General features: G+C 36.4%; 1 protein-coding gene across 6 annotated transcripts in view; it reads right to left on the reverse strand.

Moving 5' to 3' along the window:
* FRYL (FRY like transcription coactivator) overlaps positions 1-15,282 on the reverse strand; it is a 290,359-nt gene that overhangs the window by 106,192 nt on the left and 168,885 nt on the right. For 5 of the 6 annotated variants that reach the window (XR_010751659.1, XM_066386291.1, XM_066386290.1 and 2 more), the window contains 5 exons: positions 12,964-13,132; positions 12,577-12,669; positions 5,954-6,052; positions 4,772-4,873; positions 1,029-1,073 (listed from right to left, as the gene is read on the reverse strand). Coding sequence is in view for 5 of the 6 variants with exons in the window: in XM_066386291.1 (XP_066242388.1) it covers positions 1,029-1,073; positions 4,772-4,873; positions 5,954-6,052; positions 12,577-12,669; positions 12,964-13,132 (508 nt within the window). In the remaining variant the exon portion in view is untranslated. The remainder of the gene's footprint in view (positions 1-1,028; positions 1,074-4,771; positions 4,874-5,953; positions 6,053-12,576; positions 12,670-12,963; positions 13,133-15,282) is intronic. The other variant, XM_066386289.1, reaches the window with a different exon arrangement.

The following is a 15,282-nucleotide window of genomic DNA, read 5'->3' on the forward strand; positions in this document are numbered from 1 at the left end:
ACATGTTACTAATAAAACACCTCAGCTTTGGGTAGTACTCTCTTCTCTGTCATACACCTTTCTATTCTATTGTTTAAATTCAAGATTTTAAATATCAAAACATCAACTGAATTAATTTTATGTTCACTCCAAATATTTTCACATGAAATTATATTTTAAAAATAAAAATTAATATCAATTATGCACTAAATACACTTAAGTCTAATCCCACATAAAACTTATTTTCATATTAATGCTTAATAAAGTATTTGGGTTATCCTATTTATAGTTGTAGCATGAAAAAAACACACAACCCTTGATTTTCAAACTTTCCAAGATTGACTAATATGTTTGCAAAGTAGAATTACTTTATAATGAACAATAGCAATAAAAGATGAAAAGTGATAAAAATCAATAACTGTTTACTTAGACATTATAATACAACTATCATGTCTGACTAAAAATATCCTAAACTGATCTGAGCCTTAAAGACATCTACTGCTTTGTTATAATTTTTGTCTAATGTGAATTGTCAGATTCCATTAATATTAATAAAAATCCAATAATATTAATATGTAATAGAGTTTAATGTGTCAGTCAAATATGCTCTTTGGCAGAAATTACTTTAACATTTCTTCCATTTTTTTCTACTGTGAACTTTCCAAAATTAATTTGTTTAAAACCCAAAACAATAGGATAAAAGTTTTAAAAGTGCTGCATTAAAATCATATTAAAAAATCTAAGCTACTGTCTCAATTCATGTGAAAATTTTTAAAAAGTTTCATTTGTAACAGCTAATGTAAATTAGACTATTTTAAAATTGAGGATTCTGGTTAACAATTAACATTCATTATCAAATATCTTAAAACATCTTCTTGGGGCCACATTAACATTAAACCCGTAGAATGTTCCTGCTGTGTGCTACTCTTCTGTTATGAGAAGCAGGCATGAATAAATACATTAGACATGCAATGCAATAACGGGCCAAAAAAAAAAAACAAGCCACATTTAAAGGAGATAAAGCAGTATTTTACATCGACACAACTCACCTGGAGTGTTTCTATTTGTTTTCTGATACTGTTGTTAGATGGCATCTAAATAAAGCAATGTGAGACAGCAAACATAAACATGAGATGCAGCACATGCATGTTAGATGAAAATAAGCACAAAACAAGACAGCTCCTCACCAAGGTCTCTATTTAGAAGAAATTTGAAATTTCCAAGACAGAAATTCTAAAGAAAAAAATCCTATAATTTGGGCATCATGGGATACATCTACAACACTTAAACTGAAAGAAAATACTTAGACTTTTAATTATCTAATTTTTCATCTCCAAAGCACTGCCTTTTTGTTCAACCAAGTTTAAATTCTTTTTTCTTAAAGCATACACTGTAGAAAAAGTATCTTCAAATGATTCCTCTGTTAACTATGCTTCAGAAGCTTTAAAATCACTTTTCGCATAATGACCTCAGTTGATATAAAGATAGAGGAATGGAAAACTACCAGATTCTGTTTGGAACAAAAATAACAGATTTAACATTTTCAGTGAAAATAAACTGATGCTTTCTCATGCTCTTTCTGGGTCTACAGTACTAAAGCCCATTTTTTTATGATCACCAACTTCAAAAACTTGTATAATAATTTTTTTAAATGTACAACGTCTTAAAGTGCCTTGAAAATGTATCATATTTATTTTTATGACTCTAGAGAATGTCTTTTTAATATCCTAAAATTATAGCCAACACGCGGCAGAGCGATGCCCCGGAGGGGCAGAGCATCGCCCCTGGTGGGCGTGCCGGGTGGAACCCAGTCGGGCGCATGCGGGAGTCTGTCTGACTGTCTCTCCCCGTTTCCAGCTTCAGAAAAATACAAAAAAAAAATTATAGCCAACATATTTTGTTAATATAGCCATTACATCACCACTCTCTATAGCACATCATTCCTTATAGTACTATTAACATGGTAGCCCAGAAAGAGCAAGTTATGGAACTGGATGGATCTAGATGCAAATCTTAGCTCTATCATTTTTTTGGGGGGGCTCCCTAAATAGGGGTTATCTTCTTTCAGCCTGTCACAGTAAGAATTAAATGAGAGACTGTATTTAAAGAATCTAGCATACAGTAAATATTACTAAAAAAAATCAATTTTAAGAAGTAGTAGGTCTAATAAATGGAAAACTTATACTTTTTTAAAAATTAAGAGAGTATTTTAATCTCAAAATAAAATCAGTTTAGGTAAAGCCTTTAACTTGAGCCAGTACTTGCTATATACATATAAAAAATAAATTATAGGCCCTGGCCGGTTGGCTCAGCGGCAGAGCGTCGGCCTGGCGTGCGGGGGACCCAGGTTCGATTCCCGGCCAGGGCACATAGGAGAAGCGCCCATTTGCTTCTCCACCCCCCACTCCCTCCTTCCTCTCTGTCTCTCTCTTCCCCTCCCGCAGCCAAGGCTCCATTGGAGCAAAAGATGGCCCGGGTGCTGGGGATGGCTCCTTGGCCTCTGCCCCAGGCGCTAGAGTGGCTCTGGTCGCGGCAGAGCGACGCCCCCTGGTGGGCAGAGCATCACCCCTGGTGGGCGTGCCCGGTGGATCCTGGTTGGGCGCATACGGAAGTCTGTCTGACTGTCCCCGTTTCCAGCTTCAGAAAAAACAAAACAAAACAAAAAACAAATTATACCTATCACAACAGGTAACTAATGCAGATTTTCCCTGAATGCTTAATTTCTTTACCTCAACTAAGCAGCCTAGGCACAGAATCTAAAGAGGAACCAATTCATAAAATTTCTGCTGAATAGAGCCTTAATGTAAGTTAAGGGTTAATGGCCAAAACAACGATACTCCAAATATTCATGCTAAGTGGCTCTTATCTCCTTTAGCCTGGCAGATTGACACAGCCATTCATGAAAATGGACAATATGCCAGAAATAATTATCAGGAAGTAAGGGTTCAAAGAAAACAGAGCATTTTAAATGAAAGGCTTAAGACAAAAATAAAAAGTTAAGGTACTGCGAAAGAATTGCAAATGTGTTAGGTGGAAACGTAGATATATAAAAAAAATTCCAACAAGCAACAGAAAAGTATGAATTGTCATGAAACAAAGCAATTTTCCAAGAACACTTAAATGCATGACTTAAAATATTTTATTAAAAGTATAAAGACTCACATTATCCAGAAAATTATCAATTCTTTGTACCTCTATCTTTATAAATTATCAAAATAAAAACAGAAAGCAGTATATAATGTATTTAAGTATATAAATAAAACTTATTTTCTGGTTGCATGGTCATAAATAGTTTAATTGACTTGATTTGTTCCTGGGAATTTCCATGAATAAAGCAAAGAGAGTATGTCCATTCTCATCCAAACATGAAAAACATTAATGTACATCTAGGAGAATAACTAAAAATATTTTTCAAAGACTTGTATACCTTAGTAAGCAATCAAGGAATTTTTTTTAAAAAGATACATAAAAATCAGAAAAACGATATATATAAGAAAATGTTGTCCAAGGGATCATTCCCAAAGGGCAAAAAGAAGAGCCAGTCCTATCTGTCACAATGCACAATGAACCATAGAGCCCAAGACAAGTCATTAAATCTGTCCATGCTTTGTCATTGTCTTTAAAGTATAAGGTTTCGGTCTTAACCTGAACTCAGAGGAATAACAGGAAATAAAATGTCATTTTTGCCTGTTTAGATAACTTGTAAGCAAAGAGTAGAATATATTAATTTCTGTACCAAACAGTATTCAAATTAAGCATTCACATGATATGCAGACGAGGAACACTCCCATATTCTGTGTCAGACATTTCAACAGTGTTCCTATCCACAGACGCAAGAAGGTCCTGCTAGGTCCTGCTAGCAAAGCACCCTGGAAGAAAGTGACCCTTCTATACCACAGTTTCATTTTCAATACTAAGAGAGACCAAACATAGATGTGCCAAACAGTGTTGATTCAAGTCAGAATAATTTCAGCAGCTTTTACATCCATGAGGCTCCAGTACTATACCTGAATTTGGTTAGGCATACTTATATTAAATGTGCTTTTAATAATGTTTTATCACACGGCTTTTTTCATATTATTCAGGCTTGAGCTAACATTACTGAGTTTTCTCAAAACAAAACACAAAATAAGTTTTTGATAAGTTTTATAAGATTAATACTCTACAATTCTAAAGGACTTTATTAACTAATATAAAACATCAATCATTAACAATACACAATGCTACATTCACTAAGACAAATCAAATTTTCAATCAAAAGTTTCATGTCTATACATGATTGAGTCCCTATAGAAGGAATGAAGTATGGATAAGAAATGGAATATGGTAAACTATATATATATATATTTTGTGTGTGTGTGTGTGTGTGGTGCAGAGACAGGGGAGTCAGAGAGAGGGACAGATAGGGACAGTCAGGAAGGGAGAGAAATGAGAAACATCAATTCTTCATTGCGGTTCCTTAGTTGTTCATTGATTGATTTCTCATATGTGCCTTGACCAAGGGGCTACAGCAGACCAAGTGACCCCTTGCTCAAGCCAGAGACCTTGGCTCAAGCTGGTGAGCCTTGATCAAACCAGAAGAGCCCATGCTCAAGCTGGCAACCTCAGGGTCTTGAACCTGGGTCCTCCACATCCCAGTCCAACTGCGCCACCACCTGGTCAGGCTGGTAAACTATTAACTATTCAAATATACCAATAGAATGAAAGTTCTATAATGTACTTTTCAATGTATATGCATAAGAGAATACACTACAGTCAGTATTTACAGGTCAGAAATGAAATCACATCTTACCTTTAAATGTGACAAACAGTTCTGTAGGAAAATATGCCAGTTATTTAAAAAAAACTGCTTTTGACTGACACATAAAAGGCAGGTAATTAGTGGATACAGAGCCTACAGAAAATAGATAAAAGAGAGTTAATACTTTCCATGAAAAAAACACTGGACCTGTAAATTATTTTCATTTATTCTCATAAACAAGGAAACTAAAAGACCTTTATGTAGCTTTCCCATTTCTAATAAGAAATATGATCTTATAGAGTAGTCTAACAAAGAATGATAAAGGGGGAGGGGAGAATGATAGAGGCAAATTTTCTATAAGCACAGTTCATTCATGTATCATCCCTCCCTCAGTTAGAACATGCTGTTATTTCCCCTCGAGTCATTACGACCTCAGTCAGTACAGTGGTGATGAACATGGGCCCTGGGATCAGAGGACAGACTGGCATTAAAGTTTCAGCTTCCTATTAGTCAGGTGTCTGAGGCCAGAGAGGATACATTACAAGCTCTAAGCCTCACTTTACTAAAATGTTAAGTGAAAAATAATAATCATACATATTCTACAAAGTTGTGAGATTTAAAGTAAGACAAAAGATGCAAAAAGCCCTTAGCTCAATGCCTGGCGCTTTCCCAATGTTTATCATCATCATCATCATCATCATCATCATCATCAACATTACAGCTCTACCTGAAGTGTTCAAGAATTTGTCCAATTCTCCAAACTTTCCCCAAGTTGCATGAAAATTTACAGAGAAGTCCCTCAAATTTATATGAAATGGGAGGTTATGTGGAGGGAAAAAAAATCTCTGGGTAGAAAAGATGTAATTAGAAAGACACTGGTTCCTAAATAATTTGATGATTTAAAAATGCAATTTATCATAATATAAAATAAAGGAATTTGTAGTTTAATGTAAGAGTACATTCAACCTTTCCCATATCGCAACACATTAAAGCACCTGTCAAGCCAGGCAAATACCCAGAATGAAATCTGAATAACCTATGAGATATAAAGCTAGCAAAGTTAAGACTAGAAAACTTTAAAAAAGAGAAAATATATAAAATTTTCCCTCACATTAGACACTGAATATTTAACAATATCAACTTTTAAAATTCTCTTAAATCTCCACTGAATTCATAAATTAATTACTAAAACTCCTAATTAACTATGTAAAGATTTGAAATATTTCTCAATACCAATGAATGTTTCTTTCTGGAGCTCAGTTCAAAAGTAGTCTGATAAAGCATCTCCACAAAATTTTTCAAACAGGGAACATTCACTTCATTTTTAACAGCCTAGGTAAAAAGAGAATGAAAAAAGTAAGAAAATGATTACAAACGTTTGATCAAACTACAAGAACATTCTGTAAGGTTTGAGACTGGTTAATAATTCACTGAGGATCTCATTGAAGTACAGTACTATAATGTGCCAACCAACCAAAAGTTAAGTAAATAAGATAAAGGTGGTCCCTGCCCTAAGCGAACAAGCAGGGAACGTAGGCAAACGAACAGGTGGTATAACAGATGCTGTAAGAGGAAACAAAAATTCTCTGTGGTCTTGGAGCGGTCAGAACGGGGCCCCTATGGAAAAACCTCACAAGACACATCTAAGGTGAATCCAGTGTCTCTTGCCTGAAATATTGCAATAGCCTCCCACTGAACCCCTCTGGCCTTGTCTCCCACTCTTCTGCCCCACCTGTGCTGCGACCCAGTCGCACTAACTAGCTTCCTTGCTGTTCCGAGAACACAGCATGCATGCTCTTGATTCAGGACATCACTACTAGTTTCTTCCACCTAAGACGCTCTTCCCCCATATATAGCCTTACTCCTTCATTCCTTTAGTTTCCACTCAGTTGTCAGCATCTCTCTTAAGGCAGTGATCTTTCCTGATCACTCTATTTAAAATTTCAACTCCCTTACCATTTTAGCAATTCTTATCCCCACCCAGCTTAACATCTGTCCGCTGCACTTACTACCATCTGCATTCTATATAGGTTTACATATAAGTTTATTGTGTTTTCCTCAGAAGCAAATTCTATAGGATCAGGGAGTCTTTTCTACCTTTGCATCCCCTGTACATAGAAAAGGCCCTGACACAAAGAAAGCACGCCATACATACGATAAATGAATAAGTAGAGTCCAACCAGGTAAAGGGGAAGAGAGGTTATTTGAGAGGCAAGAATATTCCAGGCAGAACTGACTCTGTGGAGAGGCTGTTGTTATGGAATAGACTGTGTCATAACCCCCCTCACCCCAAATTCCTTTGCTGAAGTCCTAACCCCCACATACCTCATAATATTGGGTGTTACCTTATTTCAAAATAGGTTAATGTAGATATAACTATACTGCTCAGAAAAAATTAGAGGATATTTCAAAATGAGTATGAAGCGATAAAAAAAAGAAGCATTTGATTTATTTTTTTATTAAACAAGAACGTCAGAAAAGCAAATGACAAGTCAAAGAAAGTTGTTTGATTATGAAAATGAGATGCAAAACCAACTTTTACCTCATTGGTGAAAATGCACTATACAAAAGGCTTAAAGTACTGAAGTATCTGCACGTTTCCTCATTCCCTAATTTTTGTGAGCAAGTACTGGAGTTAGGATGAGTTCATACCAGGGGTAGGGGCTATTCTAACATGAATGGTATCATCAAAAGGGAGGAAATTTGGCCCTGGCCGGTTGGCTCAGTGGTAGAGCATCGGCCTGGCGTGCGGGGGGATCCAGGTTCGATTCCCGGCCAGGGCACATAGGAGAAGCGCCCATTTGCTTCTCCACTCCCCCTCCCCCTTCCTCTCTGTCTCTCTCTTCCCCTCCCGCAGCCAAGGCTCCATTGGAGCAAAGATGGCCCGGGTGCTGGGGATGGCTCCTTGGCCTCTGCCCCAGGCGCTAGAGTGGCTCTGGTCGCGGCAGAGCGACGCCCCGGAGGGGCAGAGCATCGCCCCTGGTGGGCGTGCTGGGTAGATCCCGGTAGGGCGCATGCGGGAGTCTGTCTGACTGTCTCTCCCCGTTTCCAGCTTCAGTAAAAAAAAGGAAAAAAAAAGGGGGGGGGGGAGGAAATTTGGACACAGACAAGCACATAAGAAAAACACTATGTAAACATGAATGCATGGACTGGGCTCAGGCTTCCAGAAGACAAGTAATGCCAAAGATTGTCAGTAAACCACCATTGCTAGGCAAAGGCAGGGAACAGAATCTGTAAGACAATAATTTTTTGTTGTTTAAGACACCTAGTATGTGGGATTTTGTTAAGGTTGCCCTAGCAAACTAATAAACCACAGAAGCAAATATGGCATAAAAGAAGAATTAAGCAACAAGTAATAATGGGGCATTGTCAAGGTCTTATTTCCTACAACTGGCTCCTCTTAATGAATTACCTTAAAAATTATATCCTAATCTTAGCTCAACATCTGACAAAAAACATATTGTTAGACAAGGGGGAAACACAAACGACAAATGGCATGAACAAGAAGGAATAAAAAACATTTCTAGGAAAAGAAATAAGAATACATGTACTAATGATAAAAGACTAAAGCTGGCATGGTTTTATAAATTAGTCTGTTTTCTTTTTGATAAAATGAACCTACTTCACAGAGCCAAAAACTGGGGGTGGGGAGTTATTTGACTCAAACTACTTGCAAAACTATAAATCAAATTTGTACCCATTTTAAAAAATCTTCAAAGATATAACAGGTAAAAAAAAAATCATGCCAATCACTTGCCATTAATATTTAAATTTTTTAAGTTTTCTTATAATTTCCTGTCTACCTTTTCTAAACATGTTATAAAGATAGGACCTGAATGGCACAACCAATTCATATGACCATACAGATTAGAAATCCAAAAGTTCAGTGTTAAAAATGAAAGCTAAAATTGTTCGGTTATAAAAAAGGATGAAGACAAAGAAGAAAACAAGGAACAGATGGGAAAATAAAACATATAATCAGAAGATATTTAAAATAACTGTATCAATGATCATATTAAATTTAGGTGGTCTCTAATTAAAAGTAAGAGATCGTCAGACTGGATAAAAAAGACCCAAACATGTCTTGTCTACAAAAAAAAAAAGTATTTTAAATATAAAAACATATGTACATAAAAGTAAAGAAATGGAAAAAGATATATAATCAAACAATACAAGTGTCAATTTAAAGGATATAACAATTCTAAACACTTATTTGCCTAATAAAAAACATACAAAGCAGAAACTGATAGAACCACAAAGAGAAACAGACAAATCTATAGTCAGTTAAAGTCAGATTTCAATACTCCTCTCTCAATAATAGACAGAACAAGGAGATAGGAAATGACAAGGTTATCAGAGATGAATATTATCAACCAACTTGGACCTAATTAATCTTTATAAAACATTCTATCCAATAGCAGCAGTACATGCAGTCTTTTCAAGTGAACATGGAACATTCATCAAGATAAATGATATTCTGGCCTTAAAAAAATGTATTCAATGGGATTCAAGTCTTACAAAGTATGTCTTCTGACCACAAATTAAAAATGAATAACCTAAAGATCTCTAGGAATAGCCCCAAATATTTAGAAACTAAATGATATGCTTTTAAATTGCCCATGGACTTCATAAGGAGCATTAAAAAGGATTTTTGAGTTTTATGAAAATATAAGATATCAAAATTTGTGAGTGCAACCTTCAGACCACTTTAGAAGTGCTTGAAGGAAATATATAGCATTAAATGCTATTACTAGAAACCAGGAAAGGTTTGGATGACCTCAGCTTCCACCTTAAGAAACTAGAAAACTAAAGAGCAAAATAAAGCCAAAATATAAGTAAAAGAAAGGAAATAATAAAAATCCAAGCAGAAATCAGTGAAATAGGCCCTGGCCGGTTGGCTCAGCGGTAGAGCGTCGGCCTGGCATGCGGGGGACCTGGGTTCGATTTCTGGCCAGGGCACATAGGAGAAGCGCCCATTTGCTTCTCCACACCCCCCCTCCCTCCTTCCTCTCTGTCTCTCTCTTCCCCTCCCACAGCCGGGGCTCCATTGGAGCAAAGATGGCCCGGGCGCTGGGGATGGCTCCTTGGCCTCTGCCCCAGGCGCTGGAGTGGCTCTGGTCGCAGCAGGGCGACGCCCTGGAGGGACAGAGCGTAGCCTCTGATGGGCGTGCCGGGTGGATCCCGGTCAGGCGCATGCGGGAGTCTGTCTGACTGTCTCTCCCCGTTTCCAGCTTCAGAAAAATACAAAAAAAAAAAAAAAAAAAGAAATCAGTGAAATAGAAACTGAAAAAAAGAGAACATCAATAAAGTCAAAAGCCAGTTCTTTGGGATGATCAATAAAATTAATAAACCTCAATCCAGACAGACCAGGAAAAAAGAAAAGTCACAACTTACCAATATTTGGAATGGAATAGGTCACTACAGACCCTACAGATACTTAAAGAAAATAAGGGAATATGATGACCAACTTTATTCCAATAAATTTGATAACTCCCTTAGAAATGGGTAAATCCCCCAGAAAGATGTGAAAGCTCCCTCAAGAAGAAACAGTATGAGCAAACCTGTCTTTTGAAGAAAATTATCTGGTAGTTAAAAAGGTTCCAACAAGAAAAATTCCAGGCCAAGGGAATTTATTAGTATATTCTACCCAAGTCTAAAGAAAGACATAAAGCCAATTCTGCACAAACTCCTCTTCCTATATTACCTTGATATTAAAACCCAAAAAAAAGCCATTACAAGAAAAGAAAACCACAGATAAAGAGCCCCCATGAACACAGATAGGTGCAAAAATTCTCAATAAAAAATCATATCATGATCAAGAGTTTAACCCCAGAAATGTAAGATTGATTCAATAATTAATATAATTCAATATATATTATATTATCAAACATAAAAGAAAAACCATATGATTATTTCAACAAACGGGTGAGGGAAATATTTAACAAAATCCAAAATTTATTCCTGAAAAACACTCTTCAAAAATTAAAAATGGAAATAAATTTCCCCAATATGATAAAAGGCCATCTATGAAAAACCTACAAGTAACACCATTCCTATTGGGTAAAGCTGATGACTTCAGCCCTCAGGTATGAGACAAGGAAGTCTGTTCTCATTATTTTTATCTGTACTAAAAAGTCCTCATCAGTGCAATAAGGCAAAAATAAAGTATACACATTGAAAAATATTTTGAACACCTGGACAATGAAACCTTAAAACAATGGCATTTACAATAGTATAAAAATAAGAAATGCCTCTGATAAATTTAACAAAATATGTTCAAGGTCTGTACTATAAAACTATAAAACATTGTTGACAGAAAGTGAAGACCTAAGTAAAAGGAGAAAGATGCTATCTATGCTAATGAATCACAAGAATCAATATTAAGATGTCTGTCCTACCATTTATTAATGTAAAGTAATCCCAATTTGAATTCCAGCAATTTTTTTAATTGACTATGTCAGTGGTCGGCAAACTCATTAGTCAACAGAGCCCAAATTCTAGGAAACCCAAAACTAATATGGAGAAATTGAAAGAAGGTCAACAGTTGCTTGAGAACTGAGATGCAGTGAATGAAGGTGGGTATTAAAAAGGAACACGAGGAATCTCTTTTTTTTGTTTGTTTGTTTTTTGTTTTTTTTACGGGGACAGAGAGAGAGTCAGAGAGAGGGATAGATAGGGACAGACAGACAGGAATGGAGAGAGATGAGAAACATCAATCATCAGTTTCTCATTGAGACACCTTAGTTGTTCATTGATTGCTTTCTCATATGTGCCTTGACTGTGGGCCTTCTGCAGACTGAGTGACCCCTTACTCAGGGGCCTTAGGTCCAAGCTGGTGAGCTTTTCTTTTGCTCAACCCAGATGAGCTCATGCTCAAGCTGGCGACCTCAGGGTCTCAAACCTGGGTCTTCCGCATCCCAGTCCGACGCTCTATCCACTGCGCCACCGCCTGGTCAGGCGAACATGAGGAATCTTTTAGAGTGTAACAGATATGTACATTATCTTGAGTGTGGTGATGGTTTCATGGGCATATACATATGTCAAATTGTATACTTTAAGTCTGTGTAATTTATATGCCAATTTTACCTTCATAAATCTCAAAAATATCTATATATGCATGCATTTATATATTATATACATATATGAATCACTTAGATACCAATATGCAGTATACTGAAAATGAATACAGCATATGACATATACCACACAGAAAAACTGAGTGGGGATAGGGGGGGCGAATGGAGACCAGGAAACAAAAAAAATCTATTTATAGCATGCTATAAATTTCATTACCATAGAGTTTTTATTACTAGTATCTGCAAAATTAGTTATTGAATAACACACTACATTTATACCAAGGAAAGTTTCTATAAATCTGCTTCCCTAGAAGTTACTGCAATCATATTTTCTAAATAATGCAGAATACATATTTTGATAAGTACGATGAATGTCACGGCAACTACAGAACAGAACGTGTAAAACTAAGACAGTCCTGTATATTCCAAGATGTATGTCACAGCACTTTTAAATTCTTCAGAAGCCACTAAAATGGTGTCATTTTTGTAAGGAGCAAAAGCCATAATTAAATGCAGCAGGTTATATTGAGCCACTTGAGGCGACCATGACTGCCATCTGCAAATTCTGAGCACTCCTAACTGAATCTTGAGGGCTTCTTTTAATTAAAAGACTGATGGATGCTCTTCTACTATTTGTCTAGTAACCATTTTCCCTATACCTATGTTACAGTCAAAGTCTCTACTTAATTGTCTATTAGATTACCAGAGAGTAAGAATATTTCATGTAGCAACTTCTTTAATAAAAAGGTATTTTTAAAATATAAAAATAAATATACTTACAGCAGCTACAGGTATAAGAATCTCCACAAACAAACCAGCAAGTGCATGTTTTATATCTTTATCTTTTACTTCTAAGAAATACTGAGCACATTCCTGGCAGGGAGTGGGAAGGAATACATTAGATTAACAAAAGAGGAAGATTAAAGAAGTTTTAATATCACAATCATTTTGTAAATATTGCAATTTCACCAAAAAGTTATGGTCAAAACATGCTTAAATTGAAAAAGAAAGTTAATTTATACTTGTGACAATTTAAAAACTGGAATAAAGAATAATGTTGTCATTAATTTATATATATTTATATTTTATTTCATTTTAAAATTCATGAAGAAAGAGCAAGAAAAGCCACTGTGAGGCTAAATCTCGACAACTGGGAAAGTATATCACCTGCATAAACTGAAATGATGCTTCAAAATCTTCTACAGGATACATTTTCACTCGGAAAAATTTCATTCCCATTATTAAGCTGATGACACTTTGTACCACATGTGGACTTTGTTCCTTTAGCCGCAATTCTTTTAATTCTGTCATGAACTTCTTCCTCACAGCTTGAAACCTTTAATGCACATAGACACATAATTTCCTGAGTTAAAAACACTAATTTCCTACATGTTATTTAAGGTTGAAATCAAAAGGAATAATAGGACTTCTTTATCCCTATATACATAATTGTTGATGCAGCACCATTAACACATGATAATAATCATAATGAAAATAAGACCAAATAACCCACCTATAAAACTTCCACATGTAAATCAGAGAGTGTCTCCAATTTTTAAGGCCATTACAATAATAGGGGAATCCAAGGATTTTTTCTTTTATTAAATTTCTCATCATAATTATTAGTCACTACAGTCAAAGGGAATGCATAGACGGTAATACAGCTCCCAGCCTTTTCCCTCTGCTCCTCCCCTTTCCCATCCCTCCACCTGCCCCCTCAGACGCCAGTGCCCTCAGCCTAACCTCAATGCGCATTTCCTTCCATGCTCATTATGTGTATGGGTCAAAAACACCTCAACATTGCTCTAAGTGACCAATGAGGGTAAGTGTTATTTCATAAATTTACTTGGCCATTTGGATTTATCATCTTTAGCATCTTAGAAATAATTCAGTGGTGATGCAATGTTCTTCTAGATCCAGCTTGCTAATGTATTATTTGGAATTTCTAATCTGTATTCCTAATTAGAAATTCATTTTTTATAAAAATTTTAAAATCATGAACTATTATATCATAAAAATAATACATCATTGCTTTTGTCTATGCTTTAGTGCCTGTAATTCCTAGACAGGAATTCTTTATTAATTAAATATAAATGAGATATTAAGATATTATTACTAAAACTGTGTTCTAAGTTCTACAGCATTGGTTATGCAAGGGTGCCTAGTGTACTACAAAAAATATACCAAATAAAATACATTACTTAATATAAAATCTAAACCACTAAGCATTAACAATGCTTGCCTTCTTAGAATTTAGAAAAGTTTTTTTAAAAAAATATTTTTATTTATTTATTCATTTTAGAGAAGAGAGACAGAGAGAGAAAGAGAGAGAGAGAGAGAGAGAAGAGGGGGAAGAGCAGGAAGCATCAACTCCCATATGTGCCTTGACCAGGCAAGCCCAGGGTTTTGAATTGGCGACCTCAGCATTTTAGGTTGACGCTTGATCCACTGCACCACCACAGGTCAGGCTAGAAAGGTTTCTAATGATGATTTTAGGGCCAAAGACTATTGAAATGACACCCACAAAAATCTGAATTGATACTTTTTACTTTATAAATTTCCCAGTAGCAACAAAGGAAATTCAAAATCTTCCATAGTCTTTAGAGCACACATAAAATACTAAAGACAGGCCCTGGCCGGTTGGCTCAGCGGTAGAGCGTCAGCCTGGCGTGCGGGGGACCGGGTTCGATTCCCGGCCAGGGCACATAGGAGAAGCACCCATTTGCTTCTCCACCCTCCCCCTTCCTCTCTGTCTCTCTCTTCCCCTCCCGCAGCCAAGGCTCCATTGGAGCAAAGATGGCCCGGGCGCTGGGGATGGCTTCTTGGCCTCTGCCCCAGGCGCTAGAGTGGCTCTGGTCTCGGCAGAGCGAAGCCCCCTGGTGGGCGTGCCGGGTGGATCCCGGTCGGGTGCGCCAGGTGGATCCCGGTCGGGCACATGCGGGAGTCTGTCTGACTGTCTCTCCTCGTTTCCAGCTTCAGAAAAATACAAAAAAATAAAATAAAATAAAATACTAAAGACAAACATCTTTTTAGTGTTAACTATAATGATGGTTCAATACAACTCAATGAGTATGATGCCTAACGAAGAACACTTTTCACGGAGTAACCTAGTATCTTTTATCTTTCCTTTTAGGTATCCCTTCTATCTATTCAAAACTCTGGTTAGTATTAACAGATGACGACAGGGAAGAGACTGCATTGCTATCTCGGAAATAAAAGCACTCAACTGGAAAGTATTAAAAGTAATTACTAGCTCTGTAAAGGTCTAAAAAGAAGAGTTTTTTAAAATGCTTCCATAGAATTGTTAAACATAGGAAATAAGGTAATATTCTGACTACTCTTGGCAATTTCTGACTTCCTCAATTCAGATTTTTATGGAACCCCCCAAGTGAAAACGAGTTGTGATATGAAAGTATGGGTGCTATTTCAAAATCTTCTAAGGAACAGAGCAGCTTAGTAATAAAAGATGGAACAGATTTCACAAGA

This window comes from Saccopteryx leptura, chromosome 5 (genome assembly GCF_036850995.1).
Source record: "Saccopteryx leptura isolate mSacLep1 chromosome 5, mSacLep1_pri_phased_curated, whole genome shotgun sequence".
Lineage (NCBI taxonomy): Eukaryota > Metazoa > Chordata > Mammalia > Chiroptera > Emballonuridae > Saccopteryx > Saccopteryx leptura.